The sequence below is a fragment of the Cydia amplana genome, chromosome 1, assembly GCF_948474715.1.
Source record: "Cydia amplana chromosome 1, ilCydAmpl1.1, whole genome shotgun sequence".
NCBI classification, from domain to species: Eukaryota; Metazoa; Arthropoda; class Insecta; order Lepidoptera; family Tortricidae; genus Cydia; species Cydia amplana.
This window is the reverse complement of record NC_086069.1, coordinates 25,530,676-25,554,046: the sequence shown is the minus strand read 5'-3', so window position 1 is coordinate 25,554,046 and position 23,371 is coordinate 25,530,676. Positions and strand designations below refer to the sequence as shown.

At 36.8% G+C, this 23,371-nt stretch overlaps 1 protein-coding gene across 1 annotated transcript; it reads left to right on the top strand.

The window, feature by feature from the left end:
- Positions 1-2,797: 2,797 nt before the first annotated feature.
- LOC134654180 (odorant receptor 85c-like) lies at positions 2,798-20,336 on the top strand. The gene is made up of 10 exons (XM_063509631.1): positions 2,798-2,996; positions 3,489-3,660; positions 4,139-4,294; positions 8,013-8,201; positions 9,270-9,447; positions 10,776-10,872; positions 11,911-12,012; positions 12,319-12,407; positions 18,365-18,431; positions 20,280-20,336. The coding sequence occupies exons 1-10, from the start codon at positions 2,919-2,921 to the stop codon at positions 20,334-20,336; spliced, it is 1,185 nt and encodes a 394-aa protein (XP_063365701.1). The 5' UTR covers positions 2,798-2,918.
- The last annotated feature ends 3,035 nt before the right edge of the window (positions 20,337-23,371 follow it).

Genomic DNA, 23,371 nt, shown 5'->3' with positions numbered 1-23,371 from the left:
TTTTTACATATAGGTACCTACATAATTATATTTTTTTCTGAAAAACCTTAGCGAACTCGGCGCCGTCGACTGGACAGTAAACGGCTTTGAATGGAGTAGCATGGCGGTCTTTGGTGTCGGATGCCAAGATCCACTTTGGGTCGTTGCGCCACAGCAGTATTTGTAAGTACATAATTTATTTACATAATCTTTAAAATATCGCCAAACTGCTGAAAAGTTTGTCGGCGAATAAACTATGTAGTATTAAACTTGTACGTGGTCATACGTGGTAAACTAGGCTATTGGGAGATATTTATTTATATTCATAGCAATTCCACTCTTAATTTCGTTTGACTTGCATTTTAAAAATCATATAGACGACGTGGTTGACTCCTATATTACCTATGACATAGTTGTTGTCACATCACATAGCAAACAGATTTAACATTCAGACGATCTATATTTTCATGGATTTAAAAGATTTAGTAATATTTCATAAGCACTGGTATATTATTACGTTCGAAACCCACTCCGAGTGGTACCTATTAGAGATCCGTGGAAATATTAAAATATAAGAATATAAGTTTTGTGAAGGTTTTTTTAATATAATATTTCTTCTATTACCGCTATAGTTACTCATGAAATATTGAACGGATTATATCACGTATAATGAATTTAACATACACCCAACGTTTCGAACCCCTTACAGCGTTCGTGGTCCATGGGAGCCTGAGGAAAAATATAATATTATTCACCACTGTCGAAATTACCATTTGCAAAACTAGGTACCCACATAGGTACCCACATAATAGTTTCCCAATTTTTTTTTTTGTAATTAAGCTAGTTAAAATCCATTACAACTATGTATTATGTAACATTGTTATACTAAAATTTCCACACCATTCAAAAAATGGTCTCACATCAGTCCTGTTTAGCTTGTTTCTTTATCTGATAAATTGTTTGTTAATATTTTCATTATACGCGATAAATGAAACCCTGTAATTAATTTTATTATAGGATATTTAAAAATAAGTACGATCAACAAGAAAAATTTATCCAGACCGGAACGTCGAACCGTTAAGGAAAAATTATCGAAAAAAGAGTCAAATACAAAATTTGTTTAGAAGACAAGATATAAAAAAATATATGTAAGTAAAAACAGAGGCACAATACTTACCGTAAAATGGGGTGAGTAGGGTTCGCGGTGAGAGTTGGGTTATGAATGGGGAGAGAAGGGATGAAAGGGGGGTGAGGTGGGATTTTAAGGCTACTGCTACAAAAATAATGTAGGTATTCCAATTTGAAATGGAGCTATAGTAATACTCATAATAAAAAAAACCGATCCAACAATCTTCCAAAATCACCTTTTTATGAAAACCCAATTCACCCCAAATACGAGGGACTACGGGGTGAGGTGGGTTTTCCTGTTTATCGTCAAAGTTATTATATTATAAAAACTAAAATACAAACGTCCGGAACACTTATTATATACACTATTCAGTTTGCATTATGTAAAAATAAAATGTTATCGAGGTTTGAATGTCAGTTTTGACCCTACTCACCCCATTTTACGGTATTTAAAGTTTTATGTAAAACATTCCTATATTTACAAAGCAAAATAAAATTTCACGTATTAAGATAGGCGTATATTCATCGAATCGTAAGTATAGTGTGACATAAACAAGTAGAAATCCACTGAAAGAAACTGACCCACTGAGTCCAACCACTGAGTAGAAATCAAATAAAATTGAACTACAAAATTTCCATACTAAATTGTTACCATGTTTAAAAGCATTTTCCGTCAAAAATGTGACAGTTACGTAGGAAGTGGCGCTTTTTTTCTACAATTTCTTGTCGGAGTATATACTTTCACTTTAATATTAAGTGCGTCGTGCACACTCTCAGGTTAAGTACCATTCTTGTGTGCGCATTGTCATCCTCAGTACAAATATCAGACTGGCTCCTGCACATTACTATGTCGACGACACACTGTTATTGACATCTAATTTGTGTCATCTTAGAACTACGTTTCTGAATAACCCTTTGCTGTCTGGGAGGCAAATTAGTCTAATTTACCCGCAAAGGCACTACTGATTCAGAGCATGAATGTGGTGTTAATTCAGTATGTTGCTGAAAAGAAATTTGTTTTTGCCCGCAACGTAACTATGTTCCCTTTTTCATGATAGAAAATGCTTTTTCTTTTTCCGAATTTGGACCTCGTGGATGCATGGTTCGTAAGTTACAAAATAAATTAGCTACTGGAACTAAGTAATTAGAGCACCCTCACTCATTATGTATAAATATAGTTATTTGTACAACAAGAGATCAAAGTTTGATATTTCTTCGGGTGCTTATTTTGAGTCCCGTGCAAGCGAAAGATTCTATAATAGATTCACGAGCGTAGCGAGTGAATCTAATTTAGAATCTTGAGCGTAGTAAGGGACTCAAAAGCGCACGAGATGTAAATAACTTTGATCTCGTGTAGTACACAACATTTTTCACCTCAGCAGTGAGAACATGTGTTCCTTCTTCATCACTTACCTCTATTCACTCATGTTTTCTTAAGATATACCAACAATTAAATTTTCACCTCAGCAGCTCGAACAAGGGTACTTTGCTACTTAAAAACAGTGAGCAAAATTGCATTTTGCTCACTGAGTGAGCAAAATCGCATTTTGCTCATTTTGTTTCACTCAGTGAGCAAAATGCGATTTTGCTCACTGTTTTAAAGTAGCAAAGTACCCTTGTTCGAGCTGCTGAGGTGAAAAATATATTATTGATCTGTAGAGACGATTCCGACATGTTCCAAATAAATCGTTTGAAAGCAAAAAGATTATGCAAAAGCTACGGAACTCTTCGTCCGCCGTTTATACCGACGACTGACTTACAGCGGTATATAAAGCCAACTCCGCCAAGTTGAGCCACATTTAACCGCAAACATGTCTGAATTTATGAATTTCGAACCAATGTTTCAAGAAACGTATAAGTTCATATTAGATCGTATAAAGTCGAATCAGGTATTTTGCGTTCTATTTATTATATATTATTTGCTCTTATTTTGTTTTATTTTTGTGTGTAGATATACTATGTTTGTAGGCATTTAAGATATTAATTAGTCTGTGTAACTGATCACTGGTGTTTGTGTTGCTACACTTCTGGTATTTAAAAATTTTCCAGGTAAAAAACAGACCTAAGACTTGTACCGTTATACCATACAAATTGGAAGCTATTTAGACGGTTTTTTTTTGTGTATTTGTTTGTTATGGATTGTGACTTTTTTGGAGCTTAGAATTATCCCGTTCCTGGACTAAGATCTCCTTATACTTCTAATACTGCCAATTGTTGACTACTCTGACCATTTCAGAATAATTTAACAATATATTTTGCATTACAGGTAATGAATACAGATGTTATAAACAATGTTTGTCCTGCGACGTACAACCATTATGGTTGAGATGAAATGCATCCAGACCGCCCTTCTGAATTAATTTTTTCTGCCCTCCTTTCAGATTTATATAATGGATGAAGGGTCGTGGCGGGGGCGTTTGTGTTGGATTAAGTTGGTAGTGAATATCCTGGCGGCAATCAGCCACACGGCTGGCGTGCTCGAGAGGATCAGCCAGGGAGCTGACTTAGTACAGTTGTCCACTGATTTGTCAGCTGCGCTTATCCTTTGGCAAGGTAGCAAAAAAATAGAAGCACAATTCGTTTTTAAATAACAGCATAAGTAATTAGTTTTATATAATCACACTCTTATTGTGACTACGTTTACTATGACGTGCTGTAAATAACAAGGAATTAATTGCAACTTGCGGTTGCGGAGGCTAAGATAGTTTAACAATTTCTAACAACGCAAACGAAGTCGCGGGCCTTAGAATACATAAAGTTGACCAGACCGCTTAGTAAAGGGGCCCACTGATTAACAGTCCGCCGAACGATATCGGCCTGTCAGTTGTTCGGAACTGTCAACATTTTGACAGGCCAATATCGTCCGGCAAACTGTTAATCAGTGGCCCCTTTAAGACTTGCGTTGTCACGGGCGACTCCATACTTTAAATCGCGCTACACCATGTGTGTGTATGTGTATATGTATATGCTATGAGCTGCGAGCGACAACGCAAGTCATGCTAAGCGTTCAGAATATGTCATCTTCTTTTAGTGTCCCTCTTGTACATACAGCTCTGTCTAAACCGAAAGTTGCTTAAGAACTTCATTCTACACATGGGATCGAATTGGCGGACCGACGTTCAGCTGCGCCCGGACATGATCGCAGTCAAACATGAGTACGTTACCACATTCCTCAGGTGGATTACGGGTAAGAATTAAGATAAAGCTGGTCAAGCAGATCTTGTCAGTAGAAGAAAAAGGCGGCAAAATATAGGCGCGAAGGGATATCGTCCCATAGAAAATTAGAATTTCGCGTCTTTTTTTACTGACAAGATTTGCTTGACTAGCTTTATATTTTCATTAATTCACTTGGCACCGAGTTCACACATATCAGTTGCTGGCGCATATAATAAGAACGATATTTTATTTTATCTATTTTGTTTTTCTTTTGTTAGTCTGCGCGGAAAGAAAAGAGCCGTGGAATGTATTGGGCCTAGGGTTGCCAACTATTTTTTGGTAGAATATAGTATTTTCCAGAATAGGGCATCAAAAATATAGTACATTTCAAAAAAATATGGTACTTTTAGATAAAATACTAAACATAAGTGTAACATACGTTTAATCGGAAATATAGTATTATAGCGTACTATATATTTTTCCAAAAGTATATAGTACAGAGAGCCAACATATAGTACAATACTATATAATATAGTACGGTTGGCAACCCTAATTGGGCCCCATACATTCCACAACTCTTTTCTTTCCGCACAGACTACATATATGAATATAAAAAGGTGCTACGGAATAGTGACATAATTCATCGGCCTAAATCGCAAACCTCGTAACTCAATCTGACCAAATTTTACAGGAGGCACAAAAAACTTCATTACCAAAAATTTTGCATGAAGACTTGCTTAGTTTTTTTACATAATGTTAAGTTAAATTTAGCCGTCAGATTGTTAAAACCATTTTTTTTAAATCACCTGAACCTGGAAAATTTGGAGTTACGAGTTTTTCTTGAAAATTTTAGAAAGTTAATCGGGAGTTACGAGTTTTGCTATAAAAATCCTTGAAAATAGGGGATAATTTTTTGATCTGAACAAGGTAATTGTGGATCAAAAAATATAAAATTTTATTAAACTTAAAACAGAAAAGACTCTACGCAAAACTGACGTGCAGTCACAACGCCATCGCAGACTGTACTGAAGGGAGTGGCGGGGGGGAGATAAGAGTTATTCCTTTTACAAAATGGCGATCGAGACGGGAGTTGCGAGGTTTTCTATTTTGCTTATTAAACGTAAACGGTTTCTTTTTGGTACCTATTTAAGAGTTTTGCCGTTAGATCCGTTCAGAATAGTACTATCAAAAAGTGTCAAAACGTAGGTAATTATAAAAAAAAAACGCCATCGCAAACTGTACTGAAGGGAGTGGCGGGGTGGAGATTCGAGGTATTCTTTTTACAAAATTGCGGTCGGGAGTTGCGAGGTTTCCTATTTTTCTTTTTAAACGTAAATGGTTTATTTTTGGTATTTAAAAGATTTGCCGTTAGATGCGTTCAGAATAGTACTATCTAAAAGTGTCAAAACATCATTAAAAAAAATGGAGTTACGAGTATAAAATTTTTTTTTTCGGCAACACTGTTACTTTAGCCTTCCAATCTGTAACGTTTTCCAGAAACTAATAATGATGGTACCTAGTACTATTTAATACGTAACATTTACTTAACCTTATCTTAATTAATATACCTAAATTAACGTACGTAATATTTACTTTACCTTATCTAAATTAATTTCGAAAATAAAAGTAGAAAGGCAGTGTTAAAATTAATAAATTGTGTCCATTCTTCACAATATTAATTTAAAGGTCAATTACCTATACACTATTTTTAACGTAAATATATGCGATCTTTTCATAATTGAATTGAATCGTATATTGGTATCATGTTCATCGCAATGCACATACTACGAGTACGTAAGATTATTTCGTCGCCTCCCGACACCGTTGAATGAATTGGAGACATTTTGAAGATTTTTCGATTTGCCGCTTCACACGCGGGCGGCGCGATTGATTGACTCCATGATTCGACGACGTAACGTTTCCCATTTATATGAAGATCTCCGGAGGGCGAGCGATCTCCTAGAAATGGGGGGTTGGAACTAGGGATGTGGGGAGTAAACATTCCTGGAACCCTCGTTCGATGCATATGGAAGATTTCCCAAAAGAAGGGAACATTTTAACACCGTTTGAATTGTAACGATTTTTTAATGAAAACGCCGTTATATATTTTAAACTATTTGTGCAGTAAAATCCGAAGTAAAAGGACGAACAGGTATGCCAGAGGCGGAGGCCGGATTCTAACCGGCGTGTTCAGCTTACGTGCCTAACGCCTTGGACCTTTAGGCTACCCGACTACACGGTTAATCCCCGTCCGTCCGAATTTCTCGAATATATGCAATTTTTGAAATAGTAGTTAGACTAGTCGTCGTTGAAGGCACCGTTACTTTTTCTTTAGTATTATGACATCTGTTTCAGTTTACAATTTAAATATAGTATAGTAGTGTGACTGCCTACTTAAAAACACAAATCAAAAATATTTAATAAAATAGTTTGATTATCTAAGTTGTAAATAAGTACTTACTTACAAATAAATCCAATACATGGTAAGGTGCCCGAAAATACACAGACGGCGTGCGCGCGTGCGGCAGTAGGAAAAATTTAAGTCCCCCAATATATCTTTGAGCGAGCAATATTCCCGGGAAAGGCACCTCACTAATAAGCATTCCGTTTCTTACACGACACGCCTTCGTCATGTCGTTTCTAATTAGTTATTGTTCAGGAATTACAGTGGCGATGTTTGAATGAGCTTTTTGATTATTATTTTCCGCAACAAAAATAAAACAAGCTAATAGCAAGCCCCTATTTCTGTTTATTGAAGTATTTCCTGGTTGCGCTGACAGCGCTGCATAGGTACTCTCGCACTCATGAACGTATGAGTATAGAGGGTCTACCGGGGAAATCAAAATTACAGCGGAGCGGAGAAGAGATGTGGACAACTAGTGAACGTTATCAACGTGCTGTATTGGGAGCAAAGTATGGTTGACAAAAAACAAATACGCAAGTATTTTAAACATTATATATTTCACAAATTATGAGATTTATATACATATTTATAATCACTTATCCAAATTATTACTGAATTAAACGACTAAAATTTGCTCAACATATTTAGCTGTCAGTTGTTCATGTTGATTGGAAAAAATCCATTATAAATAGCTAAATGACCTTTCTACGTTAACGGAAGTCACAGGAATCTAAAAGGCTCTAAGGCTATAAGGCTCTAAAATATTGCACGCAACTATAGTTGTATTTTTATGACATTTAATGTCATTTGACGTACATTGTTTTAAAAATATATTAGGGCGGAAAAGGTTTTGTACCGTAAAGAGTTATATCTAGAGGTGTAATCCTGTGTTATTTTATAGTTAAGAACAAAAGTGAATATTCAAATGTATTTGTTTTTTCTGCCAACCATACCCTTTGCTACGAAAAAAACGACTAACGATCACTAATTACAACCAATGCTATTGGTTGTTTCCTGCAGGCGTACTCGTATTATGGATGACTTTATCCACGTGATAAAATAACAGTCACTTTTTAACAGCGGGGTAGATGACGGAGACGCTGTCACGTAGACAAGAACGACCATCATATCCGTACTGCACGCCTCCTCTCATCTCTGCTCATACCTGCCTCAGTGGAAGGCAGCTCACCTTGGGTTTTCAGTAAAGTTTACAAATTGTCAGCAGTGTGAACAATGATTTTCTCTCTTTTGCCTGGCTCCTTCCCATTTACATGGGTCGTCTGTGGTCTTAAGTTCCCAGTGTGAACAATGATTACACTATCTAATACAATTCATTTCTTTACAGTATTCTACAAAGCACTAAATATCTACTTGTTTCTGTACCTATTGCCGCGTTTAGCGTATATAGCAGTGAAACATCTCATCTTAAAAGATAGTGTGACTTTCGTGACGCCATTCTATGTGAAGATGCCGTTTAAATACGATGACAAGTTTTTACTGTACAGCCTCGTGTATTTGGCCGATTCAAAAATCTGTAAGTACTCTAAGGATTTATTTTTGAACTTCTAGCAAATTCTCGCAGCGAAAGTCTGCTAAACTAGCCAACTTTTTGTAATCAGTTCTGTTTGAGAGAGATGAAAGTTCTATCTCTATTCTTGAATTGTTACAATACGAGGGTTGGACCGAAAGTATTAAACAAATACTGTATATAAAATAATAGTATGTATTGTGTGCTCTCTCTCTGTCGAGTCTCAAAAACTGATCATCATGACTGTTGGTTCAACACGTCGAAGTAAAACAAATATTTAAAAAATCTAAACATATCCTAAAAAAAATATTTTACACCACCTCAATAACTAGGTACTAAAATATCCCTCGCAATAGTATTCAAATCGCATTAGTAGAGCTAACAACTTTTGGACCAACCCTCGTATTTGAATTATTCGAATAATTGTGATTCACTTCCCAATGTCGAGTAGTTCCGAAAATGGACTAATGTAAGGGAAATATGGATGACTTTTCGGAATTACCCAACAATCTGTCTTGATTCTGAATTTTTCAAATACAGCTTACTTAGGTGTTAGAAAATATAAAAACGTTTACAAAAGTTTCTTGTAAATTGAAAAAAAGTAAGTTTAGTTAGGTTAGATTAGGGTATATATAATTGATAAATAATTGATAAAAGCTATCCTATATCCTTTCCTAGAATTCAAATTTTCTCCATAGGTATAAATATCATCTAAAATGGTTCAGCGGCTTAAGCGTGATGAAGTAACAGACAGACAGACTGATAGTCACGTTTGCATTTATAATATTATAAAAATAATAAGTAGTGATAGATAAATCCCTCGCATTTGGAATTAAATGTTTAAATATCGTGCGTAGTTCCCGTCCACGAAACACACATAATTATTATTATAGTTACCGTCACATGCACAGCAGTGAGTCTGACATGGAACTCATGTGGTGAAAGTCTGGCCGAGACAATTACCCATTATGCACTCTCCGTTAAATCGTAGACTGAAATCACAGAATGTAACTTGCTGCTATTTATAATATAGGTACTCTGATATTCTCAATATTAATAATAATTTTAATACAGTACAGGATGTAGGCTACCTAGTTTGTTTCGACCTGCTATTTATGAACGCCGCTATGCACCACCTCCGCCTGATGTTCGTGATGCTGCAAGACGACCTCAGGCACGTGCATGAAGGAAGCGTGAAACAGGCCGAGAACACGCTGAAAAAACTCATCCCGCATCACCAAGATTTACTGAAGTAAGCAATATTCCAAACACATTGCCCCATTTACATTCATATATGGGGCATTATCTATGAAAAGGGACCTTCGCGCGGCATTGTATTTATATCGGAGCATCGTTAATAATGGCGTAAGCGCCATCGACAATAAGGTCCCTTTTCATTGATAACGTCACAAATTCGGGCTAATGAAAGCTGGCACTGAGACGTAGGTACTTATTCAAAACTTTTTAAATGGCAACAATTGTCGAATGTGTCAATCGCCAATTGTTTATCACGTAAGTTGAAGACACAACACATACATGTATTGTTGCGTTTTCGTGTAAATCACGATCAAAAAGTAATTCGCGTCAAACATATTTACATATTTGTATAATTAAATTCAATAATTTTTAATAAATCTGATTAAGCAAATATATGACCTTCAGATTTGGGAAAGACACTGATTTACTATAGCTGATACTAATTTACCGATGTCGAGAGGACTTTATGTACCTAAGAACTTATATAGCCCTATTTAATTAGTCCGTTAGCCGGCGGATGCGACTACCTCACACCTGACACACGATGTCAACACTCGCGACCTCATTATTCGGATGTTGAGTTGAAATTCGTATTTCGTGAAGTAGTCGCATAACGATCATGGACGCTGGTCAGTTTGGTTGATGTTTCATGCTTGAGGTAAAAAAACAATCCAACCGTTACTTATAAAGTATAAATATCTGGGAGACTGAGCTAAAAACTCAATAACCAGCGTTTTCCCAAAGATAAGACCTAGCTAGATCGATTTTTCGCCCCCGAAAACCCCCATATACCAAATTTCATCGAAATCGTTAGAGCCGTTTCCGAGATCGCCGAAATATATATATAAATGAATAAATAAATAAATAAACAAACATTGCTCGTTCAAAGGTATTAGATTTAATGCACGAGTATTGACTACGCACGAGCTCGAAAGGATCGAAGGGTAGCTCTGCTCACACCCAGCGATTTTGCGCTTAGTACACACTCCTCCCTCTGCCCCCTGGTTTCTAAAAGCGTTATTCATAAACGTCTGTCAAATCTAATTTAATAAGCCCTGGATAATCTTTTATCCCTATCCGTCTTTTTGACACCTGTGTTAGAAAAAGGGACAAATTGTAACAGAGATTTGTCCAGTTAAGTTATGCAATAAATTAATGCCGTGAGGCAGTAAAGTAAGTTAGTCTTTTGTACCTTTTGATGTGCAGTAAAGCTTTAAATAATGTATATGGATCCATACAAAATAACCTGTCTTTTTCATACGCATATGGCATGAAATTGATGATATTCGTTAGAATTATTTTTGATGATAATTATTGTGACAGGTTGATGTTTGAGCTCAGCAACGCGTTTGGTGCCATCTTCATAATTCACTTGGCTTTCTTTTCTGGAACAATGTGCTTCTTTGGTTTTGCTGCTCGAGTAAGTACTTCCATAAATGCCTTTTCAGATTTTCAGAACCAGCCGTGGTTTAAGTCTAGCACTAACAAGCGGGTATTTTACCCTCCCGATATTTTATTATACGTTATTGATAAATTATTTTAAAATACAATAAAACACATCAGCATAATATATGTAAGGGGGCGAATCAACTTCTAGACCGACACTTTTAACGTCTCTGGTGTTACCAAAAAAGTCCTTGGAGGTATCAGGAAAACCCGTTTCAAATTTAATATTAGTGTACATTTTATCTAGGTCTATAGAGCAAATCGCTTGTTTTAAAGGTATAACATAAAATGATATAAAAAATAACAAGCGAAATTTTCAACTGAAGGTTTTTAAATGTCGACTAAAACAGACAGAGGGAAACAGATTACTGTCGGTCTAAAAGTTCATTCGGTTTATACCTTTCTTACAAATACATAACTTTAAATGACAGATTAAGATAAACGAATAGTTAATTGAAGCTTGCAGCGCGTTTATAAATAAAGCCCTTGATGTTAAAACTCAAGCGCCATTTTTACATTTGGCGCCCAACGTGGGGCCGGGGCCGTGGTGTTTTTGATTTTATTGGTTTCATTAAAGGCACAAAAACGTCTCTCATCCTTAAAACGGTCTTCATCGCTGATTGACGTTGGGCAGTCCGACAATAGTGGTTATTGTTACTGACTCTATAAACTCATATTACCCGCACTTACGCAAGCAACAAGAAATTTGAGAATTAGAACACAGTAGAAGACGTTATACAAATATGTACAAACCGAAGCCTATTTTATAGAAGCTTGTAGGAACAATGCCAAATCGTCGGCCGAAATAAGCAAACCGGTGGAAATCAAACGCCATTGGTACACAGCCAGGTGCGGCGTGCAATCTTCACATATTGATTTTATTTCGACATCATTCGCAGTGTGCAAACTAAAAGCGTTACGTGTGACGTGATATCAAATTGAGAATGATTTATTTATTGCGAATGCAGTTCCTGATCTGTGTTTTCAGTAATCATACCGAAAAATGTTTCAGGTACATTGCAGCCCCGAAAGTATCAAAAACTTGTTCGCAGCAAATATAATTTTAGTTTGCATTTACACATGCTGTTACTATGGACAAAATCTTACTGATGCGGTAAGTTTCAATTGAAAATAATCTTGTTACGGCACTCAGAAAGTACTCTTACAACATCTAGTACCTAAATCAAATTAAAAATTCTTCTTGTCGTTGTTGCTTTCATTCTCTATACTCAAGAAAACATTTTTTTTTTTAGAATAAATGTAGCTAAATGGATTGACAGTCGTCATAAATTTTATCTACAATCATTAGAGCGGTTTCCGAAAAATAATTTTCAAAATCATATGTACCTACTTACACGTAATAGTAAAGTTCAATAGTCGTCCTACTTTGCCCCATTTTGAACTTTTAATTAATTTTCAGAGTGTCGACGTCGCTCAAGCGGCCTATGAAAGTCAATGGCAACTGAAGTCACAAGAATATAAAAAATGCATTCTTATTATCATGTTGAGGTAAGACAACGTTCGTGTGCGATACTCACGGTAGGTATCGATTTCTCTACGAAGGCGAAAATTTATGGTTTTGGAGTCATCAATAATTTTATGTTCCTGATTATTCGTGCCAACCTCAATTTAGTAACTTGATTATTTTAAGAAGTATGAATGCAAGTCAAATATACCCGTACAAAATAATATCAGGAAACCAGAATCTACTACATTTTATTTGTGTTTTTATAGTTATTAATATTCGAAGCCATATTTCGATGTCTGTTCTGAAAACCATTCATTTTCTGAACTCGGCCGTCTATATCGCCTGGGCTTCCGTTTGGTCGATACTGAACGCGACACCCTGTACCTATGTTTTCACGTTGTATCCCTTAAACTTTTCACTGTTGTTTGCTGGCAAGGCAACGCACGTAATTATGTCCCGATGGAGTTGCAAGCGTCCAAAAACTTTAGGTAGGTAGCCTGGTAGGTCCATCAAGCGCCTTTTTATTACCATCGTAGGGTTAAAAAAAATAGATAAAACTGCCTGCAAACATTTAGAGTGAGGGACTTAAACAATAGACACACCTAAGAATTTACTACTTTTCACACTTGTATTGTAATATACTTGTATTGTATATATGAAAATATGCATTTTAATTTTACGAAACCTGAGGTGGATGAGCTTTCTGTGTGATGACGAAGCCTGCGCTGTGGATCTGAAGGTACCTATGCTGTTATTATTATGTTGTTTAATAAAAAAAAAAAATCCTATTGTAATGTACTATTTCACTTTTTGTATTTAAAAAATGAGGATTAAAAAGTCAGGGTCTTAAATATTTACAAAACAGTTTTCGTATTTTAGATCGAGTTTCTATTCGTGTCAAGAACAGATTCGATGCCGACGAGCGTGAGCTGAAAGTCTTGACAGCCAATTAGGATATTTGGGTATTATTGTGATCCAATACGTACAAAAACATAATTAATATTGCAGAATTGATGATAGTACTTGACGTGTCTAGTAAATATTTATCTCGCTAAGCGTAAAGTAAATTGTAAGGGATGTGAATTATATTGTGAATTGTGATGGAAAACTTTTTGGAGCGTTGGCAGCTTGTACAGGTACAAGTACCTAGTACCTGTGACGGTTTTCGTCAAAAGGCCTAATATAGTAACGGCACCAGTCATGGGACATTTAAGAGGAAATTTTGAGTATTTGTGATATTTCCCTGATACATGTAAAAGTTCTACCGCTTAGCTTGTTAAAAGATGAATATCCTATCCTTCTTTCATGTTTCAGGCGTGTTGTATCAAAGATACTGCAGTCAGTTTCCACATAATTAATAAATTAAAAGTATGTGTTTTTTCTCCAGTCATGGACACCAAAGCTCCAGTAATGGAACCCCGGTAATGGACGTGGATCCAGTAATGGGCCCCCTATAATGGGCATACCCTATCAGTATAAGATATTGGAATAGGGAATAAGTTTTTGGCAAAAAACGAGTTATTAGTCATTTTTGTCACCCGATTGCATTGTCATCCGATTTGCATACGTATCCAAAATTTCAACTCAATCGGAAATCCGAAAGTGGCTCAAATGCCATTTCCAAGATTTGAACCACACTAACTAATACAGGATGGATTTTCTTTTTGGGTCAGTGAGGGCAGCTACCACATCCCGTGCTGCTACGAGAAAACGGTCTTAGAAGACCTTCCCTCGATTTCAAATTAATGAAGATTGGCTTTTACAGATTTTGGAAAAAACATACAGGGTGCGAGGAAAAGGTAATTTTTGACAAACTTTTTTTTTTATGCCAATCGATCCCATTCCTATTGAGGATCAAAAGCTTGTATGGAACAAAAAATAATTTCCGGCTAGAAAAGCCACAAATCGAGGAAAACATTTCCCATACAATTTGTATGAAAATGAAAACTTATTTTTCACATGCTATTTTTGTATGCCAATCGATTCCATTCCTATCCAGTCTCAATAGTTTTTTTGGGGTCAAAATTAAATTTCTCATTTTCTCCATAGTAAATGTATGGAAAAAGTTTTTATTAATTTGTGGCTTTTTAGTACATTACCGTAAGTTGACCCCAAAGAAACTATTGATACTAGATAGGAATGGAATCAATTGGCATAGAAAAATAGCATGTGAAAAATAAAAGTTTTCATTTTCATACAAATTGTATGGGAAAAGTTTTCCTCGATTTGTGGCTTTTCTAGCCGGAATTTTTTTTTTAGTTCCATACAAGCTTTTGATCCTCAATAGGAATGGGATCGATTGGCATCAAAAAAAAGTTTGTCAAAAATTACCTTTTTCTCGCTCCCTGTATGTTTTTTCCAAAATCTGTAAAAGCCAATCTTCATTAATTTGAAATCGAGGGAAGGTTTTCTAAGACCGTTTTCTCGTCGCAGCACAGGATCTGTTGGCTGCCCTCACTGACCCAAAAAGAAAATCCACCCTGTATAGAAACTAACAGGGCAAGTTAAATAAAATTTTGTAAAAACGATATTAATTTATCCGAAGTCCGAGGAGACCTCCTGACATAGTTCGTACGAGTAACTACATTATACTTCTGTATTGTTTAAACATGAAATTACGCCATGGCAAGCATCATTATGTAAATTATCCCATCATAGGAGGTATGCAGTTTTACAGCTCCTATAATGGGATTGGGCAAAATACCACTATTTTTTATACATCTCTAGAGTCATAACATAATGTGTTGTATACCTTATCTCATGGTAGATGCAATTAACAAAACACATTCTAGTTTACACCAAGTAATAATTAACTACAATTGAATATATGAACTCACCTCTCTTAGCGAAGTTGTTAAGAATTCTTACTGGTTATTTTTTCCAGTGACACGACAACTTTTGGGTTGGCGCCAATTTCTTAAAAAGTAACCGAAATTAATAAAAAGTCAAACTTAAACAGCTCTATGACTCTTATTTATGGTAAAATATTGCCAGTGTTTATAAACTACTTTTACATACTTATTTTAGAGGATTTGTGGTTTTATGTCCCATTACCGGTTCCACGTCCATTATAGGGTCCATTACGTTAGTTTGTTTCACCTACCAACTAAATGAAGTCATGAGCATCGCGTTTCTTAAAGTGCCTAACCAACTATGTAATATATTACATCTTAACCATGCTTTAATATATTAAAGCATGCTTTAATATATTAAAGCATGGTAAAGAAAAGCACCTAAATAAATTTAGACAGACAGATGTAGAACATTTTTACTTATTTGTTTTAGTCCCTCCCTCCTATTTATGCAATTTTTCTAAAATCATTTCGTAAGGCGTTATATTATAACACATTAAACTCTCGCATTATGTACACATATTTAATTACACAAACGGGTCTACCGCGGGGGTTTGCTGGGCTGTCAGTCTTTCCGTGACCACAGCTGGTGCAACTCAGCTGAAACGTCGGAATTTAAGGAAAAAACAATGAAATTATATCGCGGTAGACCCGTTTGTGTAATTAAATAGGCGTTATATTATTTGATCAGGTAACATTTGCATTCGGCATGAAACAAAAATACGTAGCTGCTGCGGGTTCCTTCAGGCCGCGGACTTGACACGTGTGGCGCGGCGCGGCGAGCGGGAAATCAAAACCGTTCATACAAATTCAATATACATGCGATGTCGGTACTTCTAACCTTTTTTATAAGTAGGTCGTTGGTGGTGACGAAAACAAAAGCAGATAAAAGAATTGTAAAAATACAATGCCATTGTTAATACAGGAAATTGAACGAGCTCACTTCAAAATTTACCATTTTGACTATAATGAATGGCCTTGTTTCGCCGCTCGCCGCTCTGCGTGCCGCTTACGTCCTGTCCACGGCCTCACTCGTCAGCCGGGCGGTCATTCGGAAACCGCCGGAGAGCTAGCCACGGAAATAGGTATGCGATTTATAGAGCAACGAAATCCCTCTAGTTAGTATGCCATACTATCATTATTAATTAATCGGGCGCCTGGCAGCTGTTTAGCGGTGGGTGTGGGAGTGGATGGGCAACGAAGTGGTTGTAAAATCAATTGAAGGTATGCGATATATAGAGCTCTGAGTTTGGTGTGATATAATAGCTAATTATGTATTTAATTCAAATATAACAATGCCAGGCGTTTTATTTGGGGGAAAAGTAGTGCCAGGTGATGAAAATACACAATCACTTGTGCGCCTGCAGGAAGATCACGAGCAAATTCAACCTGATTCACAGTTGCTTTAAGCATAGTGTCGTATATGTCTTCTACTTTTTGTACTCTGTCACAGAATAAATAACAGTACTACTCTGTTCAATTACGCCTAGGTAAGTGTTAGGAAAAAGTAGAAGACATATATGACACTATGCGTAAAGCTATTGTGAGTCAGGTGAAATTTGCTCGTGATCTTCCTGCAGGCGCACAAGTGATTGTGTATTTTCATCACCTGGCACTACTTTTCCCCCAAATAAAACGCCTGGCATTGTTATATTTGAATTAAATACATAATTAGCTATTATATCACACCAAACATAGAGCTCTATAAATTGCACACCTTCAATTGATTTTACAACCACTTCGTTGCCCATCCACTCCCACACCCACCGCTAAACAGCTGCTAGGCGCCCGGATTAATTATACTAACTAGAGGGATTTCGTTGCTCTATAAATTGCATACCTATGGCCGTGGCTAGCTCTTAGACCATAAAGGGTGTAATCGTGCGGTCGACCGCTTCTCGTGCCTTCTTCATAACTGTGCGTAAAGAATACACAATTGCGCCCATTTATAATATACTTATTGATATCTACAGGAAAATCGTATCCTGTATTGTGTGAGCAGTGTGTTAATCTTAACATTTTCACTGCCACTGGTCACCAGCTAGGCAGGTTCTTTTCGCTACAAAGCGGATAAACCACGTAATCGGCTACACGCGTAGGGCGTAGCTCGCGCTGGCAGTGAATTATTCCAGAGTTCCAGACATGTGTGGAGTTTGTGCGGAAGGAGAAGAGTCGTAGAATGTATGGGGCCCAATACATTCCACGACTCTTCTCTTTCCTAACAGAATCTACGTCAAACACACCTACATAACCTATTGGTGTAAGAGCTAGCCACGGCCATAGGTATGCAATTTATAGAGCAACGAAATCCCTCTAGTTAGTATGCCATAGTATCATTATTAATTAATCCGGGCGCCTGGCAGCTGTTTAGCGGTGGGTGTGGGAGTGGATGGGCAACAAAGTGGTTGTAAAATCAATTGAAGGTGTGCAATTTATAGAGCTCTGTGTTTGGTGTGATATAATAGCTAATTATGTATTTAATTCAAATATAACAATGCCAGGCGTTTTATTTGGGGGAAAAGTAGTGCCAGGTGATGAAAATACACAATCACTTGTGCGCCTGCAGGAAGATCACGAGCAAATTTCACCTGACTCACAATAGCTTTACGCATAGTGTCATATATGTCTTCTACTTTTTCCTAACACTTACCTAGGCGTAATTGAACAGAGTAGTACTGTTATTTATTCTGTGACAGAGTACAAAAAGTAGAAGACATATACGACACTATGCTTAAATCAATTGTGAATCAGGTTGAATTTGCTCGTGATCTTCCTGCAGGGGCACAAGTGATTGTGTATTTTCATCACCTGGCACTACTTTTCCCCCAAATAAAACGCCTGGCATTGTTATATTTGAATTAAATACATAATCACACCAAACTCAGCGCTCTATAAATCGCATATCTTCAATTGATTTTACAACCCCTTTGTTGTCCATCCACTCCCGCACCCACCGCTGAACAGCTGCCAGGCGCCCGAATTAATAAATAATGATAGTATGGCACACTAACTAGAGGGATTTCGTTGCTCTATAAATCGCATACCTATTTCCGTGGCTAGCTCTCCGGCTATATTTAAACGTTTCTCGTGCTCATTCTGCTGAATCTGACGAGAAAACTTCCTCCACAAAGTCAAGTTTGTTGCAGGTCGCAGAAGGCTCAGTACATCAAATCCACGAGTTTCACCGACGTATCGTTGCAAACTTTCACCAAGGTACGTAACGCAGCCGTCTGGCGCGACGCAACTTGTGTATTTTAAACGTTTAAATTGTTTATTTTGATGGCGGAAAATATGAGAAGGACACCTAATTAGCTAAACAATCTTAATGAAGAAAACAAATCGCCAAACGTGAAATAAAAATCAAATCGATTTTGAAATGACGGAGTTCTGAGTTAACAAACATTAAAAAAACATCTAACCGAATTGAGAACCTCCTCTTTTTGGAATTTTGAAGTCAGTTAAAAATATAATTGTTAAGCATGACATAAATGTGACTTTCCATGCATAAAGGGTCCATATGCACATGGAGCATAATGACCATTTAGGCATGGAAAGCCACAAATATATACATACATCGGGCTAATTCTAGCTATGTTTCGAGTTTACAGATGATTTTTTTTTAATTAGTTACCTTTATCTACCAAATGTAATTGTAATTACTTATCAAACTGACTGATATTTTTACGCAAAAGTAAGTTCGATAGACGTAAATTGTAGTCCGGAATAGGTAGGTACCTATTGATTAAAAAGGGCCGTACGTGGGCAAATCGGCAGCATGCAATGGCTCTATGACAATTTTATTCACTGGCCAGTATTATAGATTGGATATCTTACCCTCGGGCTGTTTCCCTAGCCCGATATTAGTTGGTTCGAGCCACAGAGCTCTGTGCTCACTTTTTATTGCGATTCTCTATAGAAATATTACGTTTGAGAGTATTTGTACTTAAATGCCCTCGAGCTTTGAGCAAACGGAACTCCTTGGTCATTTGAAAGATATTAGAACGAGTTTTTATTGAATGTGCTTGCCATTTTAGAATTTTATCTTATCTTATTTTGGAGCCAATGGTTAAATAAGTGTAATACTATCCTCAAATACCTATTTACTTGCTTATTTTTTATTGAAAATATTTATATTTTACAGTAAGTTATAAAGAAATATCACCAGTTTAGTAACATCTGCTGGTGACTGTATTAGTTTCAAATTAAAACCGATACCAAATTCCCTTGATTGATAAGTAAAAGTTCCCCTATAGAATCGAATAGGTACCGGCTTGTAGCCGTTTTGCCGCGGCGTTGACTAACTTTCAAGTTCTTACAAGTTTCCCTTTGACGCCAAGGAACTTAGTTTTAATAAAGGACAACTTGTCAGGGAATATATAATACAGTCAGTTTTTTACCTGCAGCTCTCATGCTTTTGCATAATAAAATAACCGGCCAAGCGCATGTCGGGCCAATTGCCATGCTGTGTAGGGTTCTGTAGTAACCCAACCGTCAAAATAGGCAGCCCAGTAAAAAAAGTTTTTGTTTATATTTTACCACGTGCTTAGCGTGATTTATATATACTGGTACCTGTCCCTGTGCCAAACGTGCAGAATATTAGTACTAACAATCACTGAGTTTACTACGGAACCATAATAAAAAATGGGTAGGTAAATAAAAAGTGATTATGAAATCACTCGCTTTTAACCCCTCAACTGCCTTGTCCCGTATCCATTCCAGATAATTTGGACAGTAATTAACAGTTGAAAGGTTATTAATTCAGTAGCAATTTTTGACACTGGCGTTCGAGGGGTTAAGCCTCATACAACGGAATAAAGTAGTGTAAATACATTCGAATTAAAACCTCCTTGATTTGCAAGAAGTATTATCAAAATGAGATATTCGTCATTGTATTCGTATCGTCGGAGTATACATACCTAAATAAATTATTATCTTTCATAATCTATGTTGGACAAATAAACGATTTTGTATTTTGTGTTTTGTATCCCGCCAAGTCGAGCAAAACAAAGAGGCACGGCCGTTTAAATGTGTCCTGATCACTTTCATTTGTATCATTTCCAGATACTGAACGTGACTTGGTCGTTCCTGTCGCTCATCACTAAAGTGTATGAAGCATAGAGGAAACCAACAGATACTAGTGATACAACACTCATATTTACTTCGTACACCTTCGGTAGTATGTGAACACGATGTTTTACCGACCGTCATCATCTGAACACATGCTGAAGTTTTAGACAATGTGTTATAGTCTCGTTAGAAAACATATATGCATTAAATAATAGCACAATAATTGATTTTTCCTGTTTAGAACAATTAAAATTCTCCAATCATTTTCTATTGTTATCAGGATTCATATGTAAGTCCCGACAAACTTCGTATAGTACTTGCAAGTAAGGTATCAAGATAAAAGTGAAATGCAAATGGGGCCCGATTTTTTAAATTCGACCGCTCGATTTCGTGTATTTCGTTCAGTAATATCTCCACTACTAGGCATGTAAATTCTACTAATAGAATTAAAACGAGTGGTCAATACCACTAGATTCTCAATTTCTATCTCTCGTATTTCAAAAATTAGCATTTCGCCGTTTTTCACCGATTTTCGAGTGACGAAATCAAGCGATCGAAATTCCAAAATCGGCCCCCTGGTCGCATGCAGGAATTTGCAGTTCATTCGTTAATTTCCTACATGTCCGATTTGTAAATTTCCATATCAGGGTAATGAATGGGTCAAAGTGATCCTTGAAACTCGTAAACTTCGACAATTTTCTCTTTCTGTCCTACTTAAAATAATACGTTGCTACAGCCCAGGATTTAAACCAACGATTTCGGCTTATAACAGCTTACTCGCCAAGCTGTCAAAAAATAAATCTGAATACTGCCTGAATTTATGCACTGTTTTTAACCCCGAAAACACGAAAATGTTGCACAAAATATAGGTCGCGGAGACTATGCGAAAACGTTAATCGTATTAAAGGATTACTCATTCCATTAAGATATGCTGTGCAATTTTCCGGGTTCCACGCACGCTTCAGAAAAGTAAAATTAAAAAAAAAATAGTTTGTGTAATTACCATGCCTTATCCTACCAACCAAGAGGAAAAACTAGGCCTTATTAGGATTGCACGAGCGTATGGTGCCTAAGGAGGCTAATGTGCAGCTCTTATTGTATCAACCAAACCGTTTTTACAGCAAATTAAATGGCAAAAATTCAACTCTATAAGCATATACTGCAAAAAATCTGGTAGTCGCTCCTTCGTTCGCTAACTTGTGCCAAGAAGGAATGAAAGAATGTATAACAGTCTGTCTACATGTTGGACTTTGTTTAAATTTTGGCTTACGCTAATATGGATCAGGCTTGCTCTTTGAGTATATAGCCTAAGGAGATGTGATAACGTAAACTCTTCGAACAAATTTTTTCACCACTTTTAGCGGGGGGCAAGGTAAACACCTACATCACACCACCAAAAGATAAGTAACTCAACAGACACAGATTTTGCTGTTGCGACAAACGCACACTACAATAAAATTCAACACATCAAAAATTACACGCACACAGACAGAGTTTTCACATAACTATGCAGCATACATACGACTATAATAGTGATGGGTCACATCTGAAGAATGAGTCAAATCAGTTTGATGAATGAACTGAATTGTCTTATACTATTTATTATAAAATTGTAAAAGAGAAAATTCTGTACATTGAAGATATTAGGTAGCCAATAAAATGATTGTTTGTATGTATGGTTGTCTGTATTTATGTGTCTTTGTGTCTTAGCCCACACGCACAGCTAAACTGTGGAATGAACTGTCGCCCGCGGGTTTTCCGGGTTTATAGAAAACTAGCTTTTGCCCGCGGCTTCGCACGCGCAGGAGAGTTTTTTTTTAATTTTGGACCCCCATTTCACCCCTTTAGGGGATGAATTTTGAAAAATCCTTTCTTAGTGACCCCTAGACCTTATAAGGAACCTACTTGCCAAATTTGGACTTTCTAGTCCCAGCGGTTTGGGCTGGGCGTTGATTTAAGTCAGTCAGTCAGGTCTTTCACGTTTATATATATAGATTTGAATTTCGCGCCTTTTTTTTACTGACATTATTTGCTTGATCAGCTATATTAAACAAACTGCAGTGATTGAATGAATGAATGATTCGTTCAATCATTCAAATGTTGAGTCGCTTTTTTGACTTTGTCACATCCCTTAAGACCGATTCGTCCCCGTACCACTGTATTCATGTTTACATTTTTCTGTCGTTTATGTATCGCAACGGTTTTTTCTTTAAATGGAGATTGTACTTCAATATACATTTAATAGTTAGTATAAATACTTATTTATGATAGGAAACGCAATCTTGTTGCGAATTTGAGCTATCAGATCACCTTTTACACGATAATACTGAACAAGTCACCATTTTTTAAGAGAAACGTCTCGCGACACGGAACGATGCAAAATGGCGGTGAAGCGACTTCAAGTAGTTTTATATAACGTGTTTGAACAGTTGACCAATGTACTTTGCCGGAGGGGGTTGCCCGTGTATCACATCTCCTTAGGCTATATACTCAAAGGGCTTGCTAGTTAGGGCGGCAGTTTTTATATTGGGACGCGTTTTGCAGATGTCAGAGCTATTTTCTTACTTAGTCGCCATTCAGAGATATCCGAGCGGCCAAGGTGCTTAAAAATATCTGAACACGTACTCTAGCGCCTTGACCAGTGGCGAAGCGCCCCAAGAGGGGCCTCGTGCGAGGCCCCTTCGGACACAGTGAAAGAAAAGGGCCTCGCAGATGCGATTTCGCCCACGGCTAGATTAGTTCATGCTACGCTACTGTGGCCTTGACAATACAGGCGTGTTCAGATATTTGTGAGGCGCTTTGATGTTCATATATCTGATGGCGTCCGTCCATAAATAATAGATACATCACAGTCGCTGTTCTAATAACTTCATCATAGTGTAATATTTAAAACCTTCGCGTTTTGAACACATAATATTAACTCACATTTATAGACGGGTCTAACGCGAAATTTATTCAATTACCTTTATTTACCGACGTTTCGACACAGGTTTCACTGGTCATAGTCGCGGCTAACTGATGTCTCAGCAAAATGTCAAAACAGAGATTTGTGCAACTACCCGACGAAAAGTGTATGAAAAAGTTTG